At 47.2% G+C, this 25,356-nt stretch overlaps 1 protein-coding gene across 1 annotated transcript in view; it reads right to left on the bottom strand.

The window, feature by feature from the left end:
* The window catches only part of ATP1A1 (ATPase Na+/K+ transporting subunit alpha 1), a 40,022-nt gene extending 15,205 nt beyond the window's left edge, over positions 1–24,817 (bottom strand). The window contains exons 1-10 of the mRNA XM_006261470.4: positions 24,675–24,817; positions 9,528–9,635; positions 8,233–8,292; positions 6,431–6,634; positions 5,946–6,059; positions 5,317–5,451; positions 5,021–5,138; positions 4,161–4,429; positions 3,075–3,273; positions 882–991 (exon numbers count right to left, since the gene is read on the bottom strand). Of these exons, the coding sequence (XP_006261532.1) occupies positions 882–991; positions 3,075–3,273; positions 4,161–4,429; positions 5,021–5,138; positions 5,317–5,451; positions 5,946–6,059; positions 6,431–6,634; positions 8,233–8,292; positions 9,528–9,635; positions 24,675–24,686 (1,329 nt within the window). The 5' untranslated portion in view covers positions 24,687–24,817. The remainder of the gene's footprint in view (positions 1–881; positions 992–3,074; positions 3,274–4,160; positions 4,430–5,020; positions 5,139–5,316; positions 5,452–5,945; positions 6,060–6,430; positions 6,635–8,232; positions 8,293–9,527; positions 9,636–24,674) is intronic.
* Between the last annotated feature and the right edge of the window lie 539 nt (positions 24,818–25,356).

The following is a 25,356-nucleotide window of genomic DNA, read 5'->3' as shown; positions in this document are numbered from 1 at the left end:
CAGTGTACTGGAGCTCATTGATTGAAGTTGGAGTGATCTTGCTTTTGGCTCAAAGTCAGCTTACATTAAACAGCTTACCATCCGTTTGGTAGTTTAGCTCCACTCTGGCTGGAAGCTTGTTGGTAGTCAGATACAGCATCGCAGCAAGGAATATTGAGAAGAGAGTTGGAGCGATGAGACACACCCTTGCTTAACTCCTGCTTTTAACATCAAAGGGATCTGTGATGGATCCATTACTGAGAGCCTGCATACAGTCAGGAGCAGGCAGAGAATGGTGACAAATTTCAATGGGCATCCATACATCAGAAGGATCCTGCACAACACTTTTCAGCTGACAGAGTCCAAAGCTTTTGTGAGGTCAAAGAAGGCCATATATAGAGAGACTTATGTTATTCCTGGCATTTCTCCTGCAGCTGGCGAGCTATGAAGATCATGTCAGTGCCCTAAACTGATGCTCTAAACTCACACTGTAAGGGTTCTTGCAATGATGTTGCCTGTGGTGGAGAGCAAAGCGATATCGCTGTAGTTTCTACAGTCAGACTGTCATAATCATGGTGTCCCTGAGCTTGTTTGGGATTTCCTCATTATTCCAGAATCCACCAAGATGCCCACAAAGACCTTCCTCTAGCATATTTCAAACCCCTGACATGGTCCACCTGTGTTCTAACTGGTTGAAGGCATAAAAGTTGATGCTACAGCTATGCATCAACCCCCTTCCAGAACTACCTCTCTGCCTGGAACACAGGTCTCCCCAAGGTTTCCTTTGTGGGTGCGGATGAGGTTGGCCCTCTCCTCCAAAGAAACCAGGGACACTAGAATTGTATCCAACAAGTCCTAAAAGAAATGGCTAATCAGCAGACTGATGCTTTTGCCAGACTCACCTTGAGAATAGGTACATTTTCTTGGTTTGCTTGGAACACAGCACGGTTACAAAGACCTGCAATTCTGGACAATGCACTCCAGGTGGGAGAACTCTTGTCAAAGGAGGCACCTGCAAACAGGGGGAGGGGAAAGAAATTGCCAAATTAGTCCATTAAAAGGCTTTGTTAAACTCAGATGCAAAGTCTTGAACCTTTTTGACCTCAATGTGGGAAAGCTCACTTTGGTCCTCCTGGAGTTCTGGGCTGACTCCACTGCTTCTAGGTTGAAACTAGGCATGAGTTGACGAATCCAGGGAGCAAAGCATAAGCACTGAAATGCCTGAGAAAGTGTAACCAAGTGCAAAAACAGGCCAGGATCATCTAGATTCTACTCAAAGCTAGTTGTTTTTGGTAGGTCAGACTGGCCAAGGTAAGCAATTTAGTAAGACATACAACTCCTCCTTCCACAGATCAGATACAGGAATCCTCTCTATAGGTTCCCTTCCTGGATTTACCACTGCTCTCCTTTTACCCAGTTACATGGAAAATAGATCTAATAGTTATTTCTGAAGAATGATGCTTAAGGCATCTACCCCATACAGACTGTGGAACAGCTTCAAAAGATACAAATCTAACATGCTTTCCCTGAGAGGCAAGGACTATGCAAAAGGCTGTTAAGAAGCCAACTGCTAGTTGAGAAGGAAACATTTGACTGATAAGCTGGGAAGATTTCTTTCAGGAACAAATGCTGGTTTATATCTACTATAATCAGGCTGATCGTTGGAACTCAAGTGCTTCCAAATAATGCCTTGCATTTATAGCTTTGCACTGGTATTAAGTAGCTGAAGTACTAGCGTGGGCCAGACCAAGCTGCTCTCCAAACTGGTTTGGACAAGTGAGATTCAGGCCTGGGGAAAGGCAGTCTTCCACATCACTCTTTGTGCAATGGTCTCTGAATATCCAGCAGGGGCAGAATCAGGACTGATACCGGTGAGCTGAAGGAGACTTTCTGCTTAGTCTGCTAAGTTCTGCTGTCTCAACCAAACAAATTACTAGCTACATACGCTCTGGCTCTCTCAGTGAAGTCTACAATTTTGGCCTGGTAGTTAAGATTTCATGGCAGAAAAACAACAACAACAAAAATAAAAGCACCATATTCGTAAGTTAAAGCAGGCTTGCAACAGCTAAGCAGTAACCTTTCCCTGCTGGGCTGCATGCTTCCCTATTGGACTGCACTGTCCCCAGGAGTTGTAGTCTGGAGGGTGGATGTCCCCATTCTTTTCTACAGCCCAACACCCCTGGTGGAACTGCATCTCCCATGACCAAATGTACTCCGAGTGACAGGAGGCATCACAAAGGTTTCTTCAAAGTCAATTTATATGACAAAGCCATAGCCCTACTCACAGCCCATGTGGAAATCGAGTGCTAAGTGGATATATTTCACAACTCTGGAAAGTGGTGCCTTCAGAAAGTGGATTTTAAAGCTATTGTGTAATGTATCTGTAAAACACTAAGAGCACCTACACATGACAGGCACCTGCTCCGACACATGCTAATTAGCACGCATTGGAGCAGACTCAATTAATCAAGTCTGCTGGAGTGTGCTAATCGGCCTAGGTGTCGTGTGTATTCAGCGTCCCCTTGCTTCATATTGGCAGCAGGGACACTTTAATGTGTCAAATGAGCTTTAGTTAAAGCACCCCTGCTGCCATTTTGAAGCACAAGATGCTGAAGCATGAGACGCTGTGGGTGCTTTAATTAAAGTGGCTCCCGAGAGCTGCTTCAATTAGAGCGCGCCCCCTCCCCCCAACCCTGGGGCACGTGTAAAGGTGCCCTAAGATCTTACTTGCAAGGCTGATAGGTCCTGGCAAAATACCCACATCTTATCAAGGTCATGGATCAATCTAAAACTCAGTACAAGTATAGCGAGTAATCTTTCCAATGTTCACTGGCCTAACAAGAGGTATACATTTTATTAGAAGCATAGCTTGAAGCAGGGGGCACGTAGAAGGTCCATACAAATTAGCCTGGAACTCTTATCTACTAAGAAGTCTACAAACCCCCCCAAAACTTTTAACAGTCTGCAAACTGGGATGCAAAGAGTCCTCCTGGCTAGTTAGAGGTAACAAAATTTGGGAGTTAACAAGAGGAGGCGGCTTTCCAAGAAGTCATACATTTTCAGTCAGAGACTAAGTACCAAGTGAAATTTCTTACCACTCTGGTTCTCTGTAGTGTCAGCCTCATGGATCTGATTGTCAAACCACATGTGGGCAACTGTCATGCGGTTCTGAGTCAGGGTACCAGTCTTGTCCGAGCAGATGGTGGATGTAGAGCCCAGGGTTTCCACAGCTTCCAAGTTCTTTACCAAACAATTCTTACGAGCCATTCGCTTGGCTGTTAGTGTCAAGCACACCTGGGGGAGGAGGAGAGATGGGATGAGATAAATGCTTGTGTACCAAGTGGGTTCTACAGTGCCCAAGTATCAGAAGATTCTTGTCATTTTTTTCCCCAGAAACAGCATTCACCCCTTCCATTAACTAGGCAGTTGGGAGACTCATTGATTTATAGCCGTATTAAATGGAGATGGTACGTATTTCCTCTTTCATAAATTATTCTCAAAATATCACTGGGCCCAGAAAGAGTGACACTCCATAGAGTAAAAGCATGACTCAAGTGCAAGAGATTTTTGAAGAACTGGGTAACATTTCAGATGGTTTAAAAACAAAACAGAAGAAAGAAAAGACCCAGGAATGTAAGGCCTAATGCTTCCCTCCCAGCAATTCAAACACAGCCAAAAGGCCAAAAAAAAAAAGTTGGTAGAATGTGCCTTTCATTCTAAAAAACTGCTGGAGGTAGTAAGATTACTAGCCATATACCAAATGTCTCCTGCTTTCCAGCATGTTAGGGAGTAAACTGATGGACTTCTTTTTGTTCCTTTCAGCTAAAGATGGCAGGTTCCTGTTGGTAAATATACTTATGCCAATTTTTAAACATTATTTGGCAAATTAGGACTGACTTGTACTTGCCAAACAGCCTGAAAGTTGTGCTAAGCTCAGCACCTGGGTTACCCACTATCTAGATAAGTGGATGCTAGACAGAAGCATGATGTCTGTCTCTTGGATGAACATCGGCTTTCTGGCCAGAGCCACTTTGACCTAGGATACTACTCTACAATTAGGATACCCTGTACTGAACTGGGGAGGGCGGTGTCTTCGAACATCCAGTAGTGTGGTTTCTTAGAGAAGTGTTAAATGTAGCTGCTTTAAGTGATGTTAGCTCTGCCTTTCCCCAAGAACTTACCGTGACAGTAGCAAGCAGACCTTCGGGGACATTGGCTACAATGATGCCAATGAGGAAAATGACAGCTTCCAGCCATGTGTACTCAAGAATCAGCGATAGGATGGAGAAGGAGATGCCCAGGAACACAGCCACTCCGGTGATGATGTGAATAAAGTGCTCAATCTCAGTTGCAATGGGGGTTTTCCCCCCTTCCAGTCCAGAGGCCAGACTGGCGATGCGGCCCATCACAGTGCGATCTCCAGTGTTAATGACAACACCACGGGCAGTGCCTGGAGGAGAGAGACAAGCTGCAATAAAGTACTTGCTGAGGCCAGACTCAGAACTTTCAGCTCCAGCAGGCTGGAAGGAGCCGTTCCAAGCCTCTGTATGTGTGTTTGACTGTGGAGTGAGAAGTGTGAGGCTATCAGACCACAATTCCCTTTTTTGTCCCTGTCCACATCAAGGGCTCTGCCTATGGATTGCTAACCCAGCCCCAGTGAAGGGATAGGGTTGCCTATCGCCAGGGATCCTATTTTTCCTGTTTAAAAAGAAAAATGACTTCCATAAGTAGGACTCCAGATCCCAGACACTTTCTGACAGCCATGAGCAGATAGGATGCTTTCTTTCATTCAAATTAAGGGAACAGAAGTACAGCATTTAGGAGAAACAAGAAAGATACCGAAGCAGCTTTAAACTTTCCCTACTAAATTACTACGTAGTATGACTTTTTACTAGATACAGCCTTTCTAGGAGCTAATATCCTATTCTTGTTTGGGTGTGGAGCAGAGAACCACCTACATGTTTACTGTTGCTATTCAAGTTTCCTGATTAAGTGTTCTAATCCCCAGTGTTACATTTGAGAAACTGTGAACATGACATACCTTCCACACAGTTAGTGGAGAAGAAAGCAATGTTCCGGGTCTCCAGTGGGTTCTCATTGGTGAAGTCTGGAGACCTGGTCTGTGGTTCTGATTCACCAGTGAGTGAAGAGTTGTCTACCTGCACAGGGGAGATCAGAGTTACGCTTATAAGCAGAAATTAAGAGTGAAAAACACTAGAATTCTAGGCACTTCTATACCACTACTTAAAAAATAATGAAAGGATATCCTATGCAGTCAATTAGAAACATGATTTCCATAAGTAGAACATAAGATCCCAGACACTTTGATGCACCCACCTTACAGCCATGAGCGGATACGATGCGAAGGTCAGCTGGAATTCGGTCTCCCCCTTTCACTTCCACTAGATCTCCGACTACAACGCCTTCAGCATTTATGCTCAGCTTCTCACCACTTCTGATCACAAGGGCTTGCTGCAAAGTAGTCAAGAGGTACACTGCTTTAAAATAGATTTTTATAATAATGATAATAATAACAACATGCCTAATAATAAGAAAGAGAAGGCAGGGAATATTTTTAAATAGTTGTGCAAGCAGTCAAAAGGTATGCACTTAGATGGGCATCGGATTGAAAAAAACCCACTGGCTTGTTCTTCCTGAAATTATAGCTCCTGTTGTCATGATGACTCCACCATTGTCAGATGTGATATGGGATTTTTATTCTCTACAGCAGCTAAGTTTAAAAAGTGCTTTCTAACCAAGCCAAATAGAGAACCAGCTGCAGAAGTGTTCTGCTGGATGGTAGAGGTGCTCAGTAAAGAGCATAACCAGTGTATATTAGCAAGGCTATCATAAGGTCAGAGGAACAAGGAAGCTTTTGTTTTTAACATATGGAAATCCAGTCATGTATACAGCCAAACACCAAAATTTAAACTGGCCACAATGCAGGGAAATAAAACATTTCATACCTGAGGTACCATGTTCTTGAAAGACTCCATGATCTTAGAACTCTTTGCTTCTTGGTAGTAGGAGAAGCAGCCAGTTATGATGACAACAGCAGCCAACACGATACCCAAGTACAACTGCAAGAAGCAAAATGGAATGAAAATGTGTCATGGCTGAGGGGTCTGTTTCAACTACATGCATTATATGTAATACCACCATTAGAGCACAGCTGCTTGCAGTTTTTGCACAAATCAACAGGCATAAATCAGCCAAGATTTAATTAACATTCAAGGAAACAACAGTTACTTCCATTAATGGGAAGGATCTTTGGTGGGCTGAACTGAGCTTTTCAAGGCGTACAATAATAGAAGAAAACGGATCAGTTTGAGCAAAACCTATGTTTGCAGGAAGAGTTCCTGGACTGAAAGTTTAAACTCAAGACAAAACAGCATGTCTAGTACAATTCAGATGAGCCTTCCACAGTAGTATATGTACACTGGCTACTCACGTTGTCATTATCCACCTCCTCCTCCAAGGCAGCTTTGATACCATAAGCCAAGAAACAAAGAACAGCTCCAATCCAGAGTAAGAGGGAGAATCCTCCAAAGAGCTGCCGGCAGAACTTTACCCATTCAGGAGTGGTAGGTGGAGGTGTGAGGCTGTTTGGGCCATCTCGAGCCAAAATCTCAGCAGCACGAGCGGGTGTCAGACCCTAAAATACAGGGGGAACAGGTAGGTCAGATACCGAACAGCTGTAACAATCATATTAAACCATAAAGCTTCCTCATAGGCACAGCTTACAGGTTTACAGGAAAAAGGAAGGGACTGGGAAACCATTTGCAGTTCTTTCCTGTCCTACTTGAAAAAGGGTTTCATCTACTTTGCTTCCCAGCTTCGCTGATCTCAAGGGGACTGAGTAAGTGTCAATGGGAAGCTAGTGGGCATTTGTTCAGCCGTTACCAAGATACTGTAAGTAGGGACCTACCTAATTTGTGGTGGCTGCCTCCATATTTCTGTAGTTCCAGCAAAGCAACAGGCTCCATTTTCACGGCAGAGCACAGCAGGGCCCCCCACACCTGCCAATCTCTGGGGCAGATGGGACTTCTGGGACCCCTCAGCCAGAGACATGGCGGGGGCCCTGCCATGCTTTGCTGTGAAAAACTTCCCCTTCTTTCTCTCCCACATGCTTCAGGATGCCAGGCCTTCTTCCCTCTGTTTGCAGATCCCCACTCCCTTTCCCCCAGCTTGCTGGCCATTTTCCTGCTTTTTTGCAGGAATGGGCTTTTTCCCCCCACAGGCAACCTACCAAATTCCCAGTTTCCATAAAAATTGCAAAATCATGAATTTGGTAGGTCCATAGCTCTAAGTTTTGCATGATATACATGACTTCCATTTCTACTTCACATGTGAAAGTAACAGTTGGTGAGGAGATAAAAAGGGGCCAGGAATTAAAAAAGACAGGCCTTCAGCACCAAAGGCATGATACAAGTGGTCCACGGTAAAGTGCCTCCCTCAACATATAGCAGAAGCAAAAAGATGAAGATAACAAGAAGAGATAATAGTCTGATTTTAGTCTCCTGAAAAGTTCCGAGTTCCAAGTAGTCAAGATTTGACAAGAGAATTAAGCTGCTCAATTTAAGTTGCTTCTAAACCCCAGAAAAGAGAGAACTTGGTGCTATGTACAACTATGATACACCCACTGCCCTCCCACCAAAAAAACCCAAACAGTTGTCAACAACTAATTATGCCAACTAGGTGAGAAACAGCCATTACTTCTGTTCTTACTTCTGGTACTTCTGTATTCTAAAAGCTGATCAAATTATTTATGGTTTTTAAGCATCTCTTATTTAAAAATGTAACATCTTCTCTTTTTTTAAATTGCCATTGGTTGTCACTTAATCTCGGGCCATAAATTTGCTTATGGCAGAGGACTCCTACACAAGAACATCTGCTATAGAACACAAGCAAATAGTCTTATTGTAGGAGTTCCTAATGCAAAAATTAAGAATCAATCTGAGTTTGGAATACCTGAGACTCAGATGAGTAAATACCAACTTTTTTTTTTTTTTTAAGCAAAGTCATTAGAGTATTTAAGCCAGGAAACAGTGGGAGAAGAGAGAGGTACCACTAAAATCTACTGCTAGTCCAACAACTCTTCCAATGGCTGCAAAATTTAACTGAAACAGTGAAGATTAAGAATCTGAGGCTAACCCTCCACACCCCCTGGCCTATCTTCATAGCAGACAGGCTGGTGAGGCTGAAGCTGTTCCTTCTATACCCAGAAGGGAGGTAACATCAAAATCTACCTACCCGACTTAAGTCTGTTCCATATTTGCGGTGAACTTCATCAAGGCTGAGTTTGTGATCATCCTGGAGGGCAGAGAAAAGAGTGATTAGAGGGAAAAACAGTACCTGTATAAGTGGGGAGCAGAGGGTAAGAACTTTCTACTCTCCAGTCCCTTGGCAATCACTTCCAAGGACAGAGAATCTCATTGCAAGGAAGGTAAGTTAGGATTGAGGAGCTATCCAAGTGGTGACCTGACCATGTAGCTCTTCCCTTTTAGCTCCACACCAGCTTAATGTTAGGCTTCAATACTATATGCTGGGAGGAACATGACAACTAACGAACGTAAGCTGCTCTTCAGTGTTGCCTAGAATTCTGGTCTGAATCCCAGAGAAGTTTCTTTGGGTGGGTGAAAGGAAGAGGTGTAAAGACGACTTGTTAAGCACTCCAATCTTCCCTTGCTAACATAAAAAGGAATCTTGTAACTGTTCTAAATGCCAAGGCAAATGAGAACTAAATCAGAACATGCAGAAAAAAAACTTATGCATCATTCACTAGTTGAACTGATTCCTCCTCAAAATGATTTGTGATGCGAGATGTACCAGATAAAGTCTAGATCACCGATTCTCTGACAGGGTGCCAGGGCACCCTGGGGTGTCATGAGATCCTTTGAAGAGTGCCACAGGAAAAGTGAGGAGATAAGCAGATAAGGCCAGGCTCAGGTTTTCCCTGTCTGGCTGTTTCCCACATCCCCACTGTCCACCTGTGTGAGGAGGTAAGCACTCTCATATAGATATCAATATGCTGTTCAGTTGACAGAAGTTATGGAGAGGTGCCTCAAGCCTATGAAGGTTGAAAACCACTGGTCTAAATGCACAAAACAAGATGGTAACTACAGAGCTAAAAACTATAGCTTAACGCATGCCACTACCAGAGTAGGCCACGACTCTGAGTGAAATCAGGCAAACTACATTTTTTAGTGAGTGATGGCTTCTAAACAGTAGAGTGATTGCACTGACACAAATGAGGTAGCACTTGCTCTAGAAATACATTAGGGCAGGACCTGAACCAGGCCAGGTATTTTTTGGACACCCCAATATAGAGTCAAATTTTCTCTAGGTGCTTGAACAACTTGGAAAATTGGCCTGAGAAGCTAAAAGTCTGAAGAGATTACTGAAGAGACCAGGAGAGGGAGGGTCAGAAACTTCCGTCACTACACTTGACAACTCAGCAGCTTCCTACCACTCTGCTTCCACAGAAGTGTTTTCAAGCCAGTACATGTTGCTAAAGAGCCAGCCCTGCCCTTTCTTCATGCTCTTACCATTGAAACTTCCTTTTTCAGTTCGTCCATATCCCTCTCCTTCTTCCCCTTTTTCTTCTTGGCGCCATGTTCTGATGTGGCGGTGGGCTCATACTTGTCACGTCCACTCTAAGAAAAAAAAGTTAAGCAGTCAGAGAAGCCTTGTGTTTATTAACTGTCGGAATACATAAGGGGTCTGCATTCTTCTCGTACGTGGAATTTCATTGTCAGATAAACTGCTTACATTTAAATTATGCCGCTTTCCTATAAACAAGTAAGCAAACAGGCTTGTCCGCCCAACAACATCCATATGCTATGCTGATTATTGCCAGGGATTGTGCAAGTGCTGGTTTAACTAGTACAGAGGGGCTACATGCTGTGGCTTGGTTTAGAAGTCTGAGCCTTGGTCCAGCTGAAGTGACAGACTGCACATAATCCATTCCCAAGTGCATAAGGAGACTCTTTCCAAGACATTAAAGATATTAACCCCTCCTCTTCCCTTGGTCTTTCTTAAAGTGCAAGGAGAAATTTTGCAGTACAACTAATATTTTCTTGTTCACATAGCCTTAGAACTTGTGAAAGTTAACATTAAAACACTCCTTCTTGCTCTGAAAGTCTACCAGATAAATACTGCAGGTTAAAATAAATTCAGCCTTACAAAACAAACACAAACTAAAAAACAGATCCCCCCCTGTAAATATTTTGACATTGTAAGCAGGATGTAACCCTGGGGCTGGACCCGATGATCCTTCGGGGTCCCTTCCAGCCCTATGTTTCTACGAAAAAGTGTTTGTTATGGCAAGCCATAGGAATCCACCCACTCTTACACCTCATGGAACAAATTCTACTTATAGACCTTGGTTTTTCAGCAGTTTCCGAATCCCTCAAATTACAATAAATTCTGCATGAAATCATGCTCTAAGGCTTAGTTCAGGAATAATAACCAGCAGGCAACAGATATATAAGTAATAGAGTCTACTTTCTTATAAATGTCCCTAGCAATTATAAAACAGAGAAGATGAGCCATATAGAAAGCAAAAGCACCTCTGAATAGAAATAAAACTAGTAGCCTGTCACCAAAACTATTTGCACATATTTCTACAGACAAAAAAAAAAAAATCTGCCTCAATGTTAACACAAGCTTTCTCTGTAGATTTCCATACTTGCCTAAGTCTCACGTGACACAGCTATTTCCTTTCTCCCTTTTGCTCAACATCTAATAGAAGCTACTGTAAAATTTTCCCCATGACATTTTCCATTCTAATTAGAACTATATGCTCCAATAGATACATGTGATATAATGACCATCACCTGCAATACACATCTTATAAAACTGATAGATAAGGAAATGAATAAAACTGCTACGTAGGGTATGTTCCTATTATGTGCAGATACTCTGAACTAGGAATTACAATCCCTGCTAAAACAGACCAAAGGAGACTGAGAACCTATTATCTTATCTATGTCTTATTAGACACAAGCTTTTATAAAACATGGCAATGAGGGATTTTTTTTAAAGTTACAGTGTGCCAGGAAAACTGACCAGAAACTGAAAAAAAAAAAAAAAAAAAAAAAAAAAAAAATCAAGAGCAAAACCAAACATTCTTGTCCAAACTGACAGAAAATAATAATTGTATCCGCCCCCCTCCTTCCCCCCCCGTATATTCGTGAGGTTCTTCCTTTTTCATGTCCTTGTGACAAGGACGTGAAATTTGCAGATTCATTGGAATATGAAAGGGCCATGCCATGGGCACTTGTGCTGTGACAAACTTGCGACCTCTGGGCTGACAACTGTGTGCCTTAGCACCCATGCCACCCCAACCCCTGGTATCTGTGAGGTGAGATGCATCCAGACAAGGGTCAGGATGCACTAGTCAAATTTTATATACTCCCCCAACCATGTGTAGTATCTATGGCTTGCATATGATTTTATATGGAGCAGCACTGGGTTGCCTTTTCCACTAGAGGTGAGCATTTATGTGCTTCTGCCTGCAACATGTACATGTAAGAAAGAGCTGTTCTGTCAGAACAGTACTGCAGGCTATTTTTAATGAATGGTATGGAACTTGTCCTCTGCCTCCTCTTTATCTGTAAAGAATGAAGGAGAGTTAAAGAACAGCATTCTTGACATTCTCTTTCCTGTGCTCAAACTGCACTTGATTTTTTCTAAGGTGAAAGCAGCATTGCGTACGACAGCCCTGACATTCCAAGACAGAAAAATCTGCTACAGGGTAATTTGAAACCGGTTTTAAAAAAATACAACCCAAAAACCCAACACTGCTATAGCATTTTCCCAAGGCTTGACCAAGGCTCTTTCCCATCACGAGTGCTAGTTAAACCGTTCTTAAATTAAAAGTGTCCTAACTAAACAGCAAATCAACGTGCAGGCTGGAGCACACAACATACATACAGTATATACAGTTAGTTCCTAGTCTCTTGCTTCAAGCTTAAAAAGGAAATGAGATTTTGAGGAAGAAAAAATACACACAGGGTAGAGTGCATAGCGCTACGTGTGGAATCTGCTCATGTCACTCTTTCTACTGCCTTTACATGAAGTGCTATGTATGTTCAGAAAGAAGTTGGATTAATTTACCCATTCAGCCCCACTGTCCAAGTCACGTCCTGAGTATCCAAGCTGTCTCAAGGCCCTCACTGAGCAGTGCTCAGCTGAAAACATGCAGGATTAATTTGAACCCACTCGTTTCAGGCTCCTCTGTGACTCATTCCTGTTAATTTCTGTTTTGGTGTGTTTTTTAGTAAGGCCTTGGACACCATTCTGCAACTCCCAACACCTCCTCCTCCTTCTAAACCGACAGCAGCAGAACAGCAACTGCACGTGGTATTATATTAGGTTATTATTTTGGGCATGATAGCCAAGTTAAAGCTAAAAATAGCAGAAAAAAACCCAAACCACCCCTGCATTTCCCCTGGTGAGTATAACTTTTCCTGGCCAGAATGGGGGTAGGGGCAGGGGATGGCTTATTCAACACTTCCACCAAAAAAAGTTAAGGTTTATTTTTTTACAGATATTAAAAAAGGTGCAGTTTTCGGATGTGGCGAACACCCACGGTGCCTACTAACTTCCTTGAGAGTTGCAGGCACTCAGGTTTGGGTTTCTCAAAGGTGCTAGATTTCTACCTGGTATGATTGAAAACTGCTGTGATACGGTGCAACATTTTTCTCAAGCATTATTTATAATAAATACATATATCTGAAAGCTACAACTAGGATACAGAAAAAATAACAAATTGTCACTAACAAGTTGCTATGTCCTGAAAAATTCAACTTACCGCTGGCAAAAGGGTTAGAAGTGTTCCAAGACAACACCATGACTTATAAGCAACAAAAATCTGCCTTCACTTTAACCACTTCACACAGGCCTAATATATTGTAATATTCGCTTTGGATTCAGATTCAGCCGATTCGAAGGACAGTGATTTGATTTTGCAACTCGAATCACTGTCCCGATTCGATTCAGCTGAATCTGATTCGGAGATTCAGCTGCTGCCAAATCTCCGAATCAGCCAGGCCAGGCTCATCCCCCGCCCCACTCCCAGCCCGGCAATGGCTGCCCCAGCTCCCGACACTTGTTATAAAAAAAGGCCCAGGCTTAGTGAGTGCTGCCGGGCAGGGGCTGATCCCTGCTGACCCCCACTGCCCCATGCTGCATGGGGAGCTCTGCATGGGGGGCTGGGGGAGCGAGGGGGGGATCAGGGGGCTTGTGCAGAGCCCCCCCCCACAGTGTGGGCCAGCAGGGATTGTCCCCCCTGCCCAGCAGCACCCAGTGAGCACCAGGGCTTTTCTTTAGAGCACTGGGAGCTGGGGTGGGCTGGGCAGCCATGAGGGGGTGCTGGGGGAGTGGGTGGGAGGGGCTGGCAGGGGTCCTCCTATGGTCCCCTCCCCCCTCCCTCTGCCCCTAGTACTTATCATCTCTGAGTCAGCTGAAGCTCTCTGCTACAGCCACTGGGGATGTCCTAATCATCAAAGTTCTCCGAATCTTTTCCAAAGATTCGGAGAGCTCCAACCTTTAAATTGGTCCCCTGATTCAATTCGGAGATTAGGCCACTGAATCGGGCCGAATCTCCTCCTAATCGAATCACCACCTGAAGTTTTACACAGCACTACAATATGTCATTTGGGGGCAGCTAGCCAAGCCAGATTACTTTAAACATCAGTCTAATACAAGAAGCAGAGAAACCACTACACTTTTAGTCTCTACCTCTATAGTCATTGCCTCTTTGTTCTAGCAAGATGGGAGGCATGTTTGTTCTTCAGAGTGCAGCCTGTCACAGTGCTTGAAGTTGCAGGGGTTCACTCTGCTGCCAACATCCTTGGGATTTACTATTTTGATTCCCCAATGTCTCCTCCTTAGCTGCAGTCATAAAATGAAAGTAAGGCATATGGCTTTTTGTTCACTCTTTCTTTCCAACCACTGACCTACCAGTTATGCTGGTGATAGGAAGGAAGCTCGGAAACCTACCCCTGGAAGTGCTACACACATGCACAAACACAACAAAGGTTTCAGATACTTCACCATCTCTGGTGCTTCATTCAGCCGCATAACTATGTGCATGAACTATTAGGGGAACCTACCCCTGAAAAAGGTTGAGAAGCTTGCCTGGATATGTTCGGGTTTTTTTTAAATGATGTTTATGACTGGCTCAGTCTCAGCTTACAAGCCAGTGTTAAGGACTTACAGAGAACTGTGCCTATGCTGCACCCCAAAGAAACACAAGATAAGGAAGAATAAGGCAGGCTGTGTAGACACATTAAAAAGCAAGGGCAATTGATAGCAATGTAGGAAAGTGGTAAGGAAGATCAGATTAAGAGAAGTTCAAAACTGCTATTCTACATCTAAACTCAAAAGCAGCACAGAAGAACCAAACAAAATAAAGTAGTGATTACCAGTGACTCATAAGTTATGTGGTGCGATCACACATTCACATCATTATAATCAATGAGGCACAGAAAACAGAAAGAGCTGCGGCCTCACTATTTCAAAAACAGATTCCAGCAATTAAAGTTTCCAAACAAGTCATGGAGAATGACCGCTTTCCCCATGACTGGAAACATGGCAACTCTACCCCCTTACCAATTTAGGAAGCGGGGTTGGCAGATGGTGTAAATCCCTCCTGCCATCACAAAAGTCACCCCAAAAACATGTGATTAGCTTCCCATTTCTGGTAGTTTATTCATATACTACAATAGCTTCCCTTAGGGCATGTCATGTCTACATGTTGTGCTATGTCCATATATTGATCACGTTGGTCTACACGAGATCACCAGCTACGTTGCTGTAGTGACACGCTCCCCCGATACAGTGCACTGTTACGGTGACATATCTGGGAAACCTAAGCATGCGCCGCCCACATGGCACAGTAAATCGCCGGTACTGCGCTGTGCTTTAGTACTTCCAAAAGTAAGTACTAAAGCATGGCACTGTAGCAATGCTGCCATATAGTGACATGTAGCGATACCCTTAGTCACCAAAACACCACCACAGAAGTTTGACTGTGTGACTACCAATACCTTATACCAGTGATTCACAATTTATGACTCAAGACTACAACTGGTCCCCTGAGTGCATCAGTAAAAATGAAAAAGTGAGAAAGCTGAAAAATTCTGAGGTCTGACAGTGGCCTGTTGGTAAAAAAAAGTTTTGAGAATTGCAGTCTTCTACCACCTGGCATCCAAACAGGGAATGTAACAAGCAAGCTATTTTTAGTCTTGTCTCCTAAACGTTCTTAACTTTTGTCTACCCTCTTAATGACCATGGAATTGGTAAACCACTTATAACCAGGGATCCAGGTTTTCCAGTTGCTGCAGAAGAAAATGGCAAACAGCAAATTTTCTCCTTTAAAGGAGGAAAACGGCACATTTTCCCTTTGAAGGCTGGCAGAGATCCTGCCTGCAAGGGTCTGCTTAAGGCTGGATGGAGCAAGATGCAGGGGAAGCCACATGTATGTGCATATGCACATGGTAGCCAGGCAGTTTGGTGGGAAGCAGCTTCTGCAGCTCCCTCCAGGTAAGTCTATGGGGTGGGGGAGAAAAATAAGCCCCGTGGCTCTGCCAGTGCCCCTCACTCCCAATCCACAGTCCCCCATTCCCTAGCCCTGCTGATGTCCTTCACTCCCACTTATGAAAGGAGTGGTTGTAGCCCATGCATGGCAGGGGGTGAGGGTGGAGCACAAGTGATGCGGGGGGGGGGGGGGGGGGGGGGGGGGGGGAGGAGAGAAGCACAGGTGATGTGCCAGGGGCACGTAACCCCCCAAATTCCTGCACCCACAGTGGGGCAGAGGGCTGCAGCCTGGCCGGACTGGCTCCAAGCAGGAGCTGTCTCCACAGCCCAGTGGGCAGGACCTGGCACAGGAGGGAGCACTGCACTGCCATGGCTGCCAAGGTGAGGCACCTCCTACCCACCAGCTGCAGTGGGAGGCACAGTTCTGCACAGCCACTGCACCACACAGCCATGGTGTTGCAACACTACCTCCCACACAGCCGTGCCCCGCTGTGGGTTCAGAAATAGCGGGGGGGCAGGGGGGACACATACCCCCTAAACCCCAGACACATCGCCTGTGCCCACACCCCCTATTCCCCACACACCCACCCTCGCACACTAGGACGATGAGGCCTGGGGGTGAGGGATGGTGGGTTGGGAGCGAGGAGCACTGGCAGGAGGGGGTGGGGTGCTGTGGGCTGGGAGTGCCACAAAGCAGAAGGGGGACAGCCACAATGGGACCCACATCCTGGTGAGCAAAGGGGCCAGGGAGAGCTCTGATTTTCCATGACAAAAAAACCAAAATCAAATGCCAAAATACGTAGGTACTTAGAATTTATTATAATGACTGAGGCACTGGGAGGCTTCCATACTGCTTTAAAATTCTAAATATCAATAAAACACTGTTCAACTAATGTCTCTCTCTCTCTCGTGGCATTTCATTTTAGTCGTGGAAAAATGCAGATTTGGGATTTTTTATTTTTTTTTTAAATCAGAGAACTTTTGGCTTTTTAAAATAGGGAAAACCAGGGTCCCTATGATAACTCTTCAGGTTCTTTACAGAGATAGCCCATGGACAATAGGTTACATCAGGGGTAGGAAACATTTTTGGCTGGAGTGTTGAAAAACCCGCAACGTCTACCTTGTAAGGTGGTGGAGTGCCAGCACGCCAGGAAAACAAAAATGGGGCACGGGGCACATGACAGGATGCTCTGCATATTAATATAATTCATAATCATAAATGTTGGGTTTTTTGTTTTTTTACGGTAAATACCAGGTTTCCTAAAAGTAAATAAAAGTTCATATACTACCTTTGTTCTTGTGTATTCTTTTTTGTTAACTATGTTGTGATGAAGGAGCAGAGAGAGAGAGAGAGAGAGAGAGAGGGGCAGAATGCTTGGGAACAGGGAGAAGTAGGTACGGGGGAGGCACTATGGAGGCTGGCCCAGCTGAGTCCTCGGGAAAGCAGCAGCTGAAGGAAAGTGGGGGCTGCCTCGAGGCTTGTAAACTCAGGGTGCAGCCTGGCCTGCGCAGCTCTGTGGGGATGGGGAACTGCCACCCTGCCCACAAGAGGATGCTGGTTGGCCAGGGCAGGACACTAGGCTCAGCCTGCGTGCCGGGCACAGCGCAAGTGGGCTGGAGCCCCCCCGGGCTGTGGCGACAGACCCCCAGACTCTGGGAACAGCCACCTCAGGCAGCACTCAGGGGCAAACCATCCAGGAGCTTGCAGTGCAGCAGCCCAATGCAGTGCTTGCCCTGGCCCTGGCCCTGGCCCTGGCCCTTGAAGGGAGCTGTGGGTGGGCAAGACCAGGGCCTGAGCAAGCTGGGGCAGCTAAGGCGGCTGTTCCTGCAGCCATGCCCTCACACTAGCGGTAGCTCTGCCTCACTCGCACTGTGCTGAGTGCGCAGGGAGGCCAAGCTCAGAGTCGGAAACCCCCCCACCCCCCAGCATGGTGTCCTGCCCTAGCCAGGTGGCATCCCCTCGCGGGCAGGGAGGCTGCGTCCCATCCCTGTAGAGGTGGGCTGGGCCAGGCCCCCTTTTGGGTGCTGCTGGGCACCCCCGTCTGCCATGGCCCAAGCCCATAGCGCCCCGGAATAGCTCCCTCTTCTCACCCAGCCCCTGTCTTCCCAAAGGCCTGGCTGAGCTGGCCTGCCTGCGACACCTCCTGTGCTGCCGTCCAGCCCTGGCCCCGAGCTCCTGACTTGTGCTTGGCACCCTGGTGCTGCCCCTGCCTGGGTGGGATAAGGTGTCTGTTTGCCCACACGCAGGGCTCGCCCACCTGCTGGGAGCCTCTAGCACAGTGGCCCTGAGCAGTGCCTGCCCCAGCCCCAGCTCCTCCCCCCCACGCAAGCTCCCTCCAGGGGCCAGGCCAGAAGGCAGAGCCTGGGGACAGGAAGCAGAGTCAGCAGCCCTGCCTGTGCTCTCCTGCCTCCGCCCCCAGTGCCAGCTGCAGTGCTGGCACCTGTGGCTGCTCTGGAGAGCCCAGAGCAACAACTTAACAATTTTTTTTTTTTTAAACAAATTTCCTCACACGCCTCCTGGTGGGCCAGGGAAAATGTCTCTGCATGCCACTGGCACGTGTGCCAGGGGTTGCTGATCCCTGGGTTACATTGTTCTGCTCCAGGGATAGAACTGCTTTCAGATCCAGGGGCCTTAAACCACTGTCCCTTTATTATTCAGGGGAAAATTCTCCATGAGAAGCAAGGTCTCTTGCAGCTATGCAACAGCTCAGACAGGTCACTCCCATTCCAGGAACATCCACGGGACTCTGAGGTGTGGAACAACATGTCCACATTCAATGGGTTGCCTTCCAAAGCCTTCCCTACCCCATTTTGTGCTGCTCTAGAACAGCTGTCCCCCTAATTTTTCTGGGGAGGCCAAGGGCATACTCTCCCTCCCCCATCCAACTATGTAAGCAAGGGGGAACCGCGGAGGGGGAAATAAGTTATTACCGCACTAGGAATATATAAATGCCTGGATACTGGACATTTGGCTTCAATCACTTCTGTCAGCCGTAATCCTTACCAGCTTCCAATAAGAAAGTGCTCCTAGCCTAGGCTGGGTTTAGCAGGCCTGGGCCAGACAAACTTGTGCCCTCTGTCCTTTCAGAAAAAGAAGAATTAGCTAAGTTGCGGAGTTATCTTTTAAGCTTTTGGCTGAGAAGTTTCACAAACACCTGCTTCTGCCAGAACACTGGCTTGCTCCTAGAGTAGCTATAGGGAAGGTCTTTCCCTTGGTATTATTCTGCCTACCTGCCATCCGCTCCAGGACACACACACATGTAGGTGCAACTGAGCTCTGCACAGCTATTCTGCCTGGGCTGAACCCCACCTACTCAGGTAACACTCGGGTCACCCAGCCCACCCCAATACAGCCCCTTCTTTATGCACCTGCTTTTCTTTCCCACATGCAGTAATTACCAAGATGCACATACTTTTTCTTCCCCATAGATGGGTGTTTGGTTAAAAGGAAAGCTGCTCCTGGGCATATCTACACACTCACTTAATGCGCATTACCAAAAGCACATTAATGTAGTACCTCTGGGTGCCTATACACAAGCACGGAGGCTGCTCCGACACACTGCAATTACAGTGTGTTGGAGCAGACTTGATTAAATCGAGTCTGCTGGAGCATGGTAATTACCGTGCTCCAGCAGCCTCTCGCATCTCATATATCTGTGGCCCAATGCTTAAAACTGGCAGCAGGGGGTGTTTATGAACAAGCTTTAGCTGAAGCACCCCTGCCAACATTATTAAGCTCAGGGACACTGATCTATGAGACAGCATTGCTTTAATTGTAGCATCTGTTGGAGTTGCTCTAATTAAAATCCCACCCTCTCTCCAAGCATGTGTCAAAGTGCCCTCCATTGTGAAGTACTAGAGGTACTAGAAGTACACATTAGCCTATTTTCATGCGCATTAGTGAAAGAACATGGTTTCTGTGACACTTTAATGTGCATTAAAATAAGCTAATGCGCATTAAAGCACACTTGTAGATGCACCACCTATAAAACAAACTGGATAAAGATGGGAGGCACCATGTCCAGACTCTTGAATCATACGGTCTTTACACCCCCACCTTTTCCATTACACATCCCTTTCTTTAGAAGGACCCAGGTCAGGATCAGACTCATTTGATAGTCAGACAACATGCGCACTATCTTGTGACTTAGAACAGTGTTGCAACCAGTCTCAGGTTTTTCACTGGCAGCGCCACCCCCCTTCAGTCCAAGGGTCAGAAACAGGCCAAGTTACTTACATTAAGGAAATCGGATGTGTAGTAACTTATTTAAATTTCAACAACAAGTAGGATGAAGAGTCTCCATGCCATCAGACAACAAGGAAACTTAAAACCCTCCCATTAAATCTGTTGAACAATCACTACTGTAAAATTTCTACAGAATCACAGAGGACCTTTATACACATACATTTTCATGCTGGAGATCCGGCGCATTGGAGCAGACTTAATTAATCAAGTCTGCTCTGCATGCAGGCTGAAGCGCACTGCGTTGCATAGTGTGCAGTTGTATAAGTGGTGAAATGCGCATCGGTGTGCAGAAAATGGTGGTGGTGCGCTTTTGAACTAAAACACCTTCCATGTGTTTTAGTTTAAAAGTGTACCACCACCATTTTCTCAGCACTGATGCGCATTTTGCTGATTATACTAATGTATGCACTGCAGTGCCGGGCACTTTTAAAAGCGACTTCTGCTGTGGTGCAAGCATGTGTACAAGTGCCCAGAGATTAACATCTGGGAGACTTGCAAAAACTCACCAAACAAATCCCAATTTACATGGGAGACCGAGAGTGACCACCTTAGTTCTTCATGGTAACAATCAACTTATTGGGCCACTGCAAAAAAAACACATTTTGCTGAGCCATTACACGAGGAGACTTCATTGGGGGATTTTTTTTTTCCAATTTGGAGTTTGTACAGTCATATGTTCCTCTGGCTCCCTCACCATTCACATATTTGTGTCAACATTGTGACTGCTACATGGCATTGACTAACTGTGCATTGTACCAGCCAATGTTTACACAGCACTCAGGGAAACATAAAATACTGCAAGGTAGGTATAACTAAATAAGCAGTGACATTTTGGAATCTTCTAGGAATTAAAAGAAAAGAAAAAAAAAGCAAAAGAACTTCTACCTCATAATTTATAGTTACCTGTGAAGCAACTGAAAGGAACCAGAAGAATCCAGTATGAAACACAGATACAGCTTTTTACTCGTAAGTACAGCCCAAGTGATCAGTGAGCAAGAAATAGGTTTTCCTTGCGTAACTTTTAGATGTTAGCTTTTCTTGCTTTCTTGGCTTCACTCAACCTCATGTCTTTAAATCTAAGGGTCTTTTTTTTTTTTTAAGACAGCATTCATCATCACCATCGAGGAGCTTTTTTTTTTGCTTATACTTTGGGCAAGGTACCAGGAAGTAAAATGCTGACACTGACCCTTACTGAAGGGCCAGAGATTTCATACTAAGTCCTCTGCACTACTGGACTACACCAGTAGCTAACAGGTTGGGTGATACAGTCTGGATACCTGCCACTCTTCCCCCTCCACATTTTATCACTTGTCATACCCATGACTGCTGAGCAATCAGCCTGCCAGTAACAGTACCTCCATAAACTTTCCCCCCAGGGCCTTGTGCCTTAAGAAGTCTAAAGTACTTTTTTAAATGGCCAAATGACATTTAAATGGCCAGACTTTCAAGCTTAGCTCCAAAAGGGCATCTGATAGTATTGCCATGCAACTAGAATTCCTGTTTCCATGCCTGAGATGACTGTTAGTATAACCTTCAACCTGGAACATGCTTTCTCTAGACAGTCCTTTATAACAGCAGTTCTCAACTGGGGGTATGTGCCCCATAGGCAGCTGCAAGCAGGGAGTCCATGGGGGCTGTAGAGCTGGTGTGACTCTGATCTCCAAGGTCAGCTGAGGAAGCCCATGCCTAGGCTAAACCCATTGCTATGTTCATGGAAAAATGTGGATTTTCTCCTTTAAAGGAAAAAAACGTGGGAAACAACTAGTCTTCCCATGTAGGCTGGCAGAGTTCCAGCCTGCAAGGGGCAGCTTGGGGCTGGTGGGAGGAGGCCAATACGGAAGGGGGCACAGGGCATGTGCCTGAGTACGCATGCACGTGGCAGCCAGGCAGTGGTGGAGAGCAGCTCCCCTCAGGAAAACGGGGGGGAGGGCGGGGGGGGAAACGACGACACGATGGACGACAATGCATCAGGGAGGCAGGAGAGGCATGTTTCCCCTTCCCACAGCAGGCATGAGGCTGCAGCCTGGCCAGACCAGCCAGCAAGATCTGGCACAGGAAGGCAGAGTGGGGCAGCGAGACTCATTCGTGCTGCCATCAGGATCCCCACACCAGCTGTGCCACCAGCAGCAGGAGTAACAGCCTGGGGGAGGGAGGGGAGGTCACTGCTTCTGCCACCAGGGGGGCTGCAGCTCTAGAGTAATGGGAACTGGCAGGGCGCAGGGGGGGGGCGGCGGTTGCAGGTCGAGAGAGACAGAGGCCTTGAATCAAAAGGCTGAGAACCACTGCTTTATAACATAACCTGAGGCTACCCAAAGTTGCAAGCCACAGAACCAAAGCAGGTGGTACACTGGGACTGAAATTCTCACCTTTAATTTCTCACCTTTAAATAATTAGCTGGGGGCAGCCAGTTCCTGCCTTCTATTGAAGTGTCCCAACAACTAAGTATTGCATAAACATAATACATGACGTGTTACACTGAACTTGTCCAAGAGTGGGACACAATTTCTAACACCAAGCAGAGACTGAATGGCTCAACAGGCTTCTTCTCTTCTACTACCATGCCTCCTACAGCTGCCCCCTATACATACCCACTTCCTCCATGCAGCCTATACTCCAGTGGGAAGGAAACTTATGTTTTCCAAGCATTGCTACTTGTAAGAACAAGAGATCCATTTAGGCCAAAAAAGGAAAAAAAAAAAAAAAAAAAAGAAAAAGACCCGGGGGGGGGGGGGTGTTTGAAGAGGCTGCTTTTTTTTTTTTTTTTTTTTAATATTATACACAGAAGCCATTTATTCCCCGTGAAGAACATTTCCTCTAGTGATGCGGTGCTTTGCCTGCTGGGTACATCTCCCCTTCCTGTCCTGAGCCCTTGGCAGAACAGCCTTGCCCCTGGGATACATCTCTCTTCAGATTCCCTTTCAGAAGCTCTATATTTACGGACTTGCAGGATTCACAGCAGAAGTGGGTGTGCTGTGGCTCCTTTAATCCTGCAGGTTCCCCCATGTGCCCTTCCGCCACTGACTGGTGAAGGGGCTGTGCTTGCAGCTTGCTCCTGATCTGCGTGGAGGCAAAAACTGCTGTTTTAAATATGGCGCCATTTTTGCCTCCTGCTGCTGACTGGCTGAGGGACCCCAATGCTTGTTGCTGACTGGTCTGGAGGCAAAAACCACACCATGTTTAAGACACTGGTTTTTGCTTCCCTGCCAATCAGGAGGGAGTGGTGGGGCCCTCTGCCAATCAATGGGGGAGGGCATGTGGGGAACATGAAAGATTAAAGAAGCTGCCATGCACCCCACTTCTGCCGTGAACTTGGTAAGTCCCTACATATACGAAACCAGCCTTGCCTGCTGGATACAGCTTGCCTCAATTTCCCTTTCAGAAGCCCACTATTGAAACTAGCTTTGCCCACTAAGCACATCTCACAGAAAATGAGGGTTGGAAGGGACCTCAGGAGGGCATCTTGTCCAGCCCCCCGCTCAAAGCAGGACCAGCCCCAACAAGATCATCCCACCGAAGGCTTTGTCTATTCGAGTCTTAGAAAATTCCAGGGATGGAGACTCCACCACCTCTCTAGGTAACCTGTTTCAGTGCTTCACCACCCTCTTAGTGAGAAAGTTCTTTTTAACATCCAACCCAGTGGTCTCTAACCTTTTTAAGTAGATCACCTTTGGCATTTAAAAGCAATTCAAGATCTAGTGTGTGCTGCTGCCACCCCCCTGAGCAAGTAAGTCTGGGCGCAAGGGGGGCAGATCAAGGCAGAGGGAGAAAAAATTATTTGGGGGTGCACCTCCCCAGCAGTTAAGACTTACCCAGCTGGGGACCCGCTCAACTTACACCTGCTCCTGCCTCTGCGGCACTGTCCCTCACTGTAGGGGGCTTGATCTAGCCCTCGCCCCTTCCCTCCCCCATGGACTGACCTGCTGGGCTGGGGCGCATGTGTGCATGCATGTGGGCACTCAGCCTCTCCACCCCAGCCTCGCATCGACTCCCAAGATCTACCACAAGAGGTTCGGAGACCTACTGGTAGATCTCGACTAGGGTGGCCATCATAAAGGACAGCCTGGCTTTCTGCTACTCTGTCCTCCATTGAAACGGAACCGGACACCTTTATGCCATATGACATAAAGGTGTCCGGTTTCGTATCAATAGAGGACAGTCCGGTTGTCCTCTATGATGGCCACCCTAGTCGAGATCCACTGGTTGGTGAGCACCGATCGAACCTAAACTGCCCTGGCTGTAACTTGAGACTGTTGCTCAGTTTCTTTTCTAGAAACCCCTATATGAAACCGGTGACCTGGGACCTTGCCCAGTGGGCATCTCTCCCCCACGCCCCTTCCAGAAGCGCGCTATTGAAACCGGCACGTCTCTCCTCCCTTTCCTTTCCAGAAGCCCTGTGTGAAACCAGTGACCGCTGGGTGCAACTCCCCCGTTCCCCTTCCTGAAGCGCGCTGTGGAAACCACAGGGCACGTCTCCATTCCTCCTCCCTGTGCGAAACCAGTGACCCAGGGCCTTGCCAGCTGGGCCCAGCTCTCCGTGTCCCTGCCAGAAGCCCTGCACAGCGCCAGCCTTGCCCGCTGGGCACTGTCCCCGCCTCAGTTTCCCTTGCAGCAGCCCACTCCTGAAGCCAGCTCTGCCCACTGGGCACATCGTGCCCTTCACGGCCCTTGCCAGAAGCCCGCTGCACGCCACCTCCTCAGCCTCCCTTCCCTTTCAAGCCGTTTCCCGCGCCCGCGAGGCTCCACCTTCCCCGCCCTCCCCTTCCGGCTCTGCAGCCCGGGCCCTGCCCGCAGCCCGCCGGGGACGGCTCGGCGGCGCCGGAAAAGCCGAGGGCCGGGGCGGCGCCACGTGCGGACAAAGCGCGCGCGGGTCCCGCCGTGGCGGCGCACAAAGCGCGGCGCTCACCCCCTTGCCCATGGCGGCGGGTCGGGCGGCCTGCGCTGTTTCGGTGCGGGGCTGCCACGCGTCCTGCCCGGCGGCTGCTGTTGCTGCGCGTCTGCCCCCCCGCTGCCGCCTGCTGGTGTTGTTGCTCCCGCCGCCGCCGCCGAGAGATGAAACGGGGCTGGCTTTTCAGCAGCATAAAACTAGGCTGCGAGAGCCCGCCCCCGGCGCCCGGGCGAGGGGCGGGGCGGGGCAGGCTCTCCCCTTCCGTAGTCAAGGCGGTGGGAGCCAGGAGCCTTCAGACTCGTGTGCGGGCCCGGATCGACCCTGCTCCGCGTGCCCGAAAGCACGGGGGCGTTTTTGAGGTTGCTCTTGGGTGCTGCGAAACCCCAGCCACTCTCAGGGAGCCGGACCCCAGGCCAGATGAGCTAAATCAGGTCCAAACCTGTTTGAAGTATTCAGGAACCATATGTGGCCCCCTGCTACCCACAAGTATCCTCCACCCCAGCCTGGGGCTTCAGATACTTCTAGTCCTTTGGCAGCAGTACTGTAAGCAAGGAAGTTTGGCACCCACCCTCACCCCATGCACAGATCCAGGGGGCATGCACAGTGGCAGGAGCCACCCTTCCCTTGTCCCTGCGTCCCTCCAAATGAGTCGCTTGCAGCTCTGTCCTGCAGCCCACCCCAGCTGGGCAGTGCCTGTTGG

This window comes from Alligator mississippiensis, chromosome 1, assembly GCF_030867095.1.
Source record: "Alligator mississippiensis isolate rAllMis1 chromosome 1, rAllMis1, whole genome shotgun sequence".
Classification (NCBI taxonomy): domain Eukaryota; kingdom Metazoa; phylum Chordata; order Crocodylia; family Alligatoridae; genus Alligator; species Alligator mississippiensis.
This window is presented reverse-complemented; position numbering and strand designations above follow the sequence as displayed.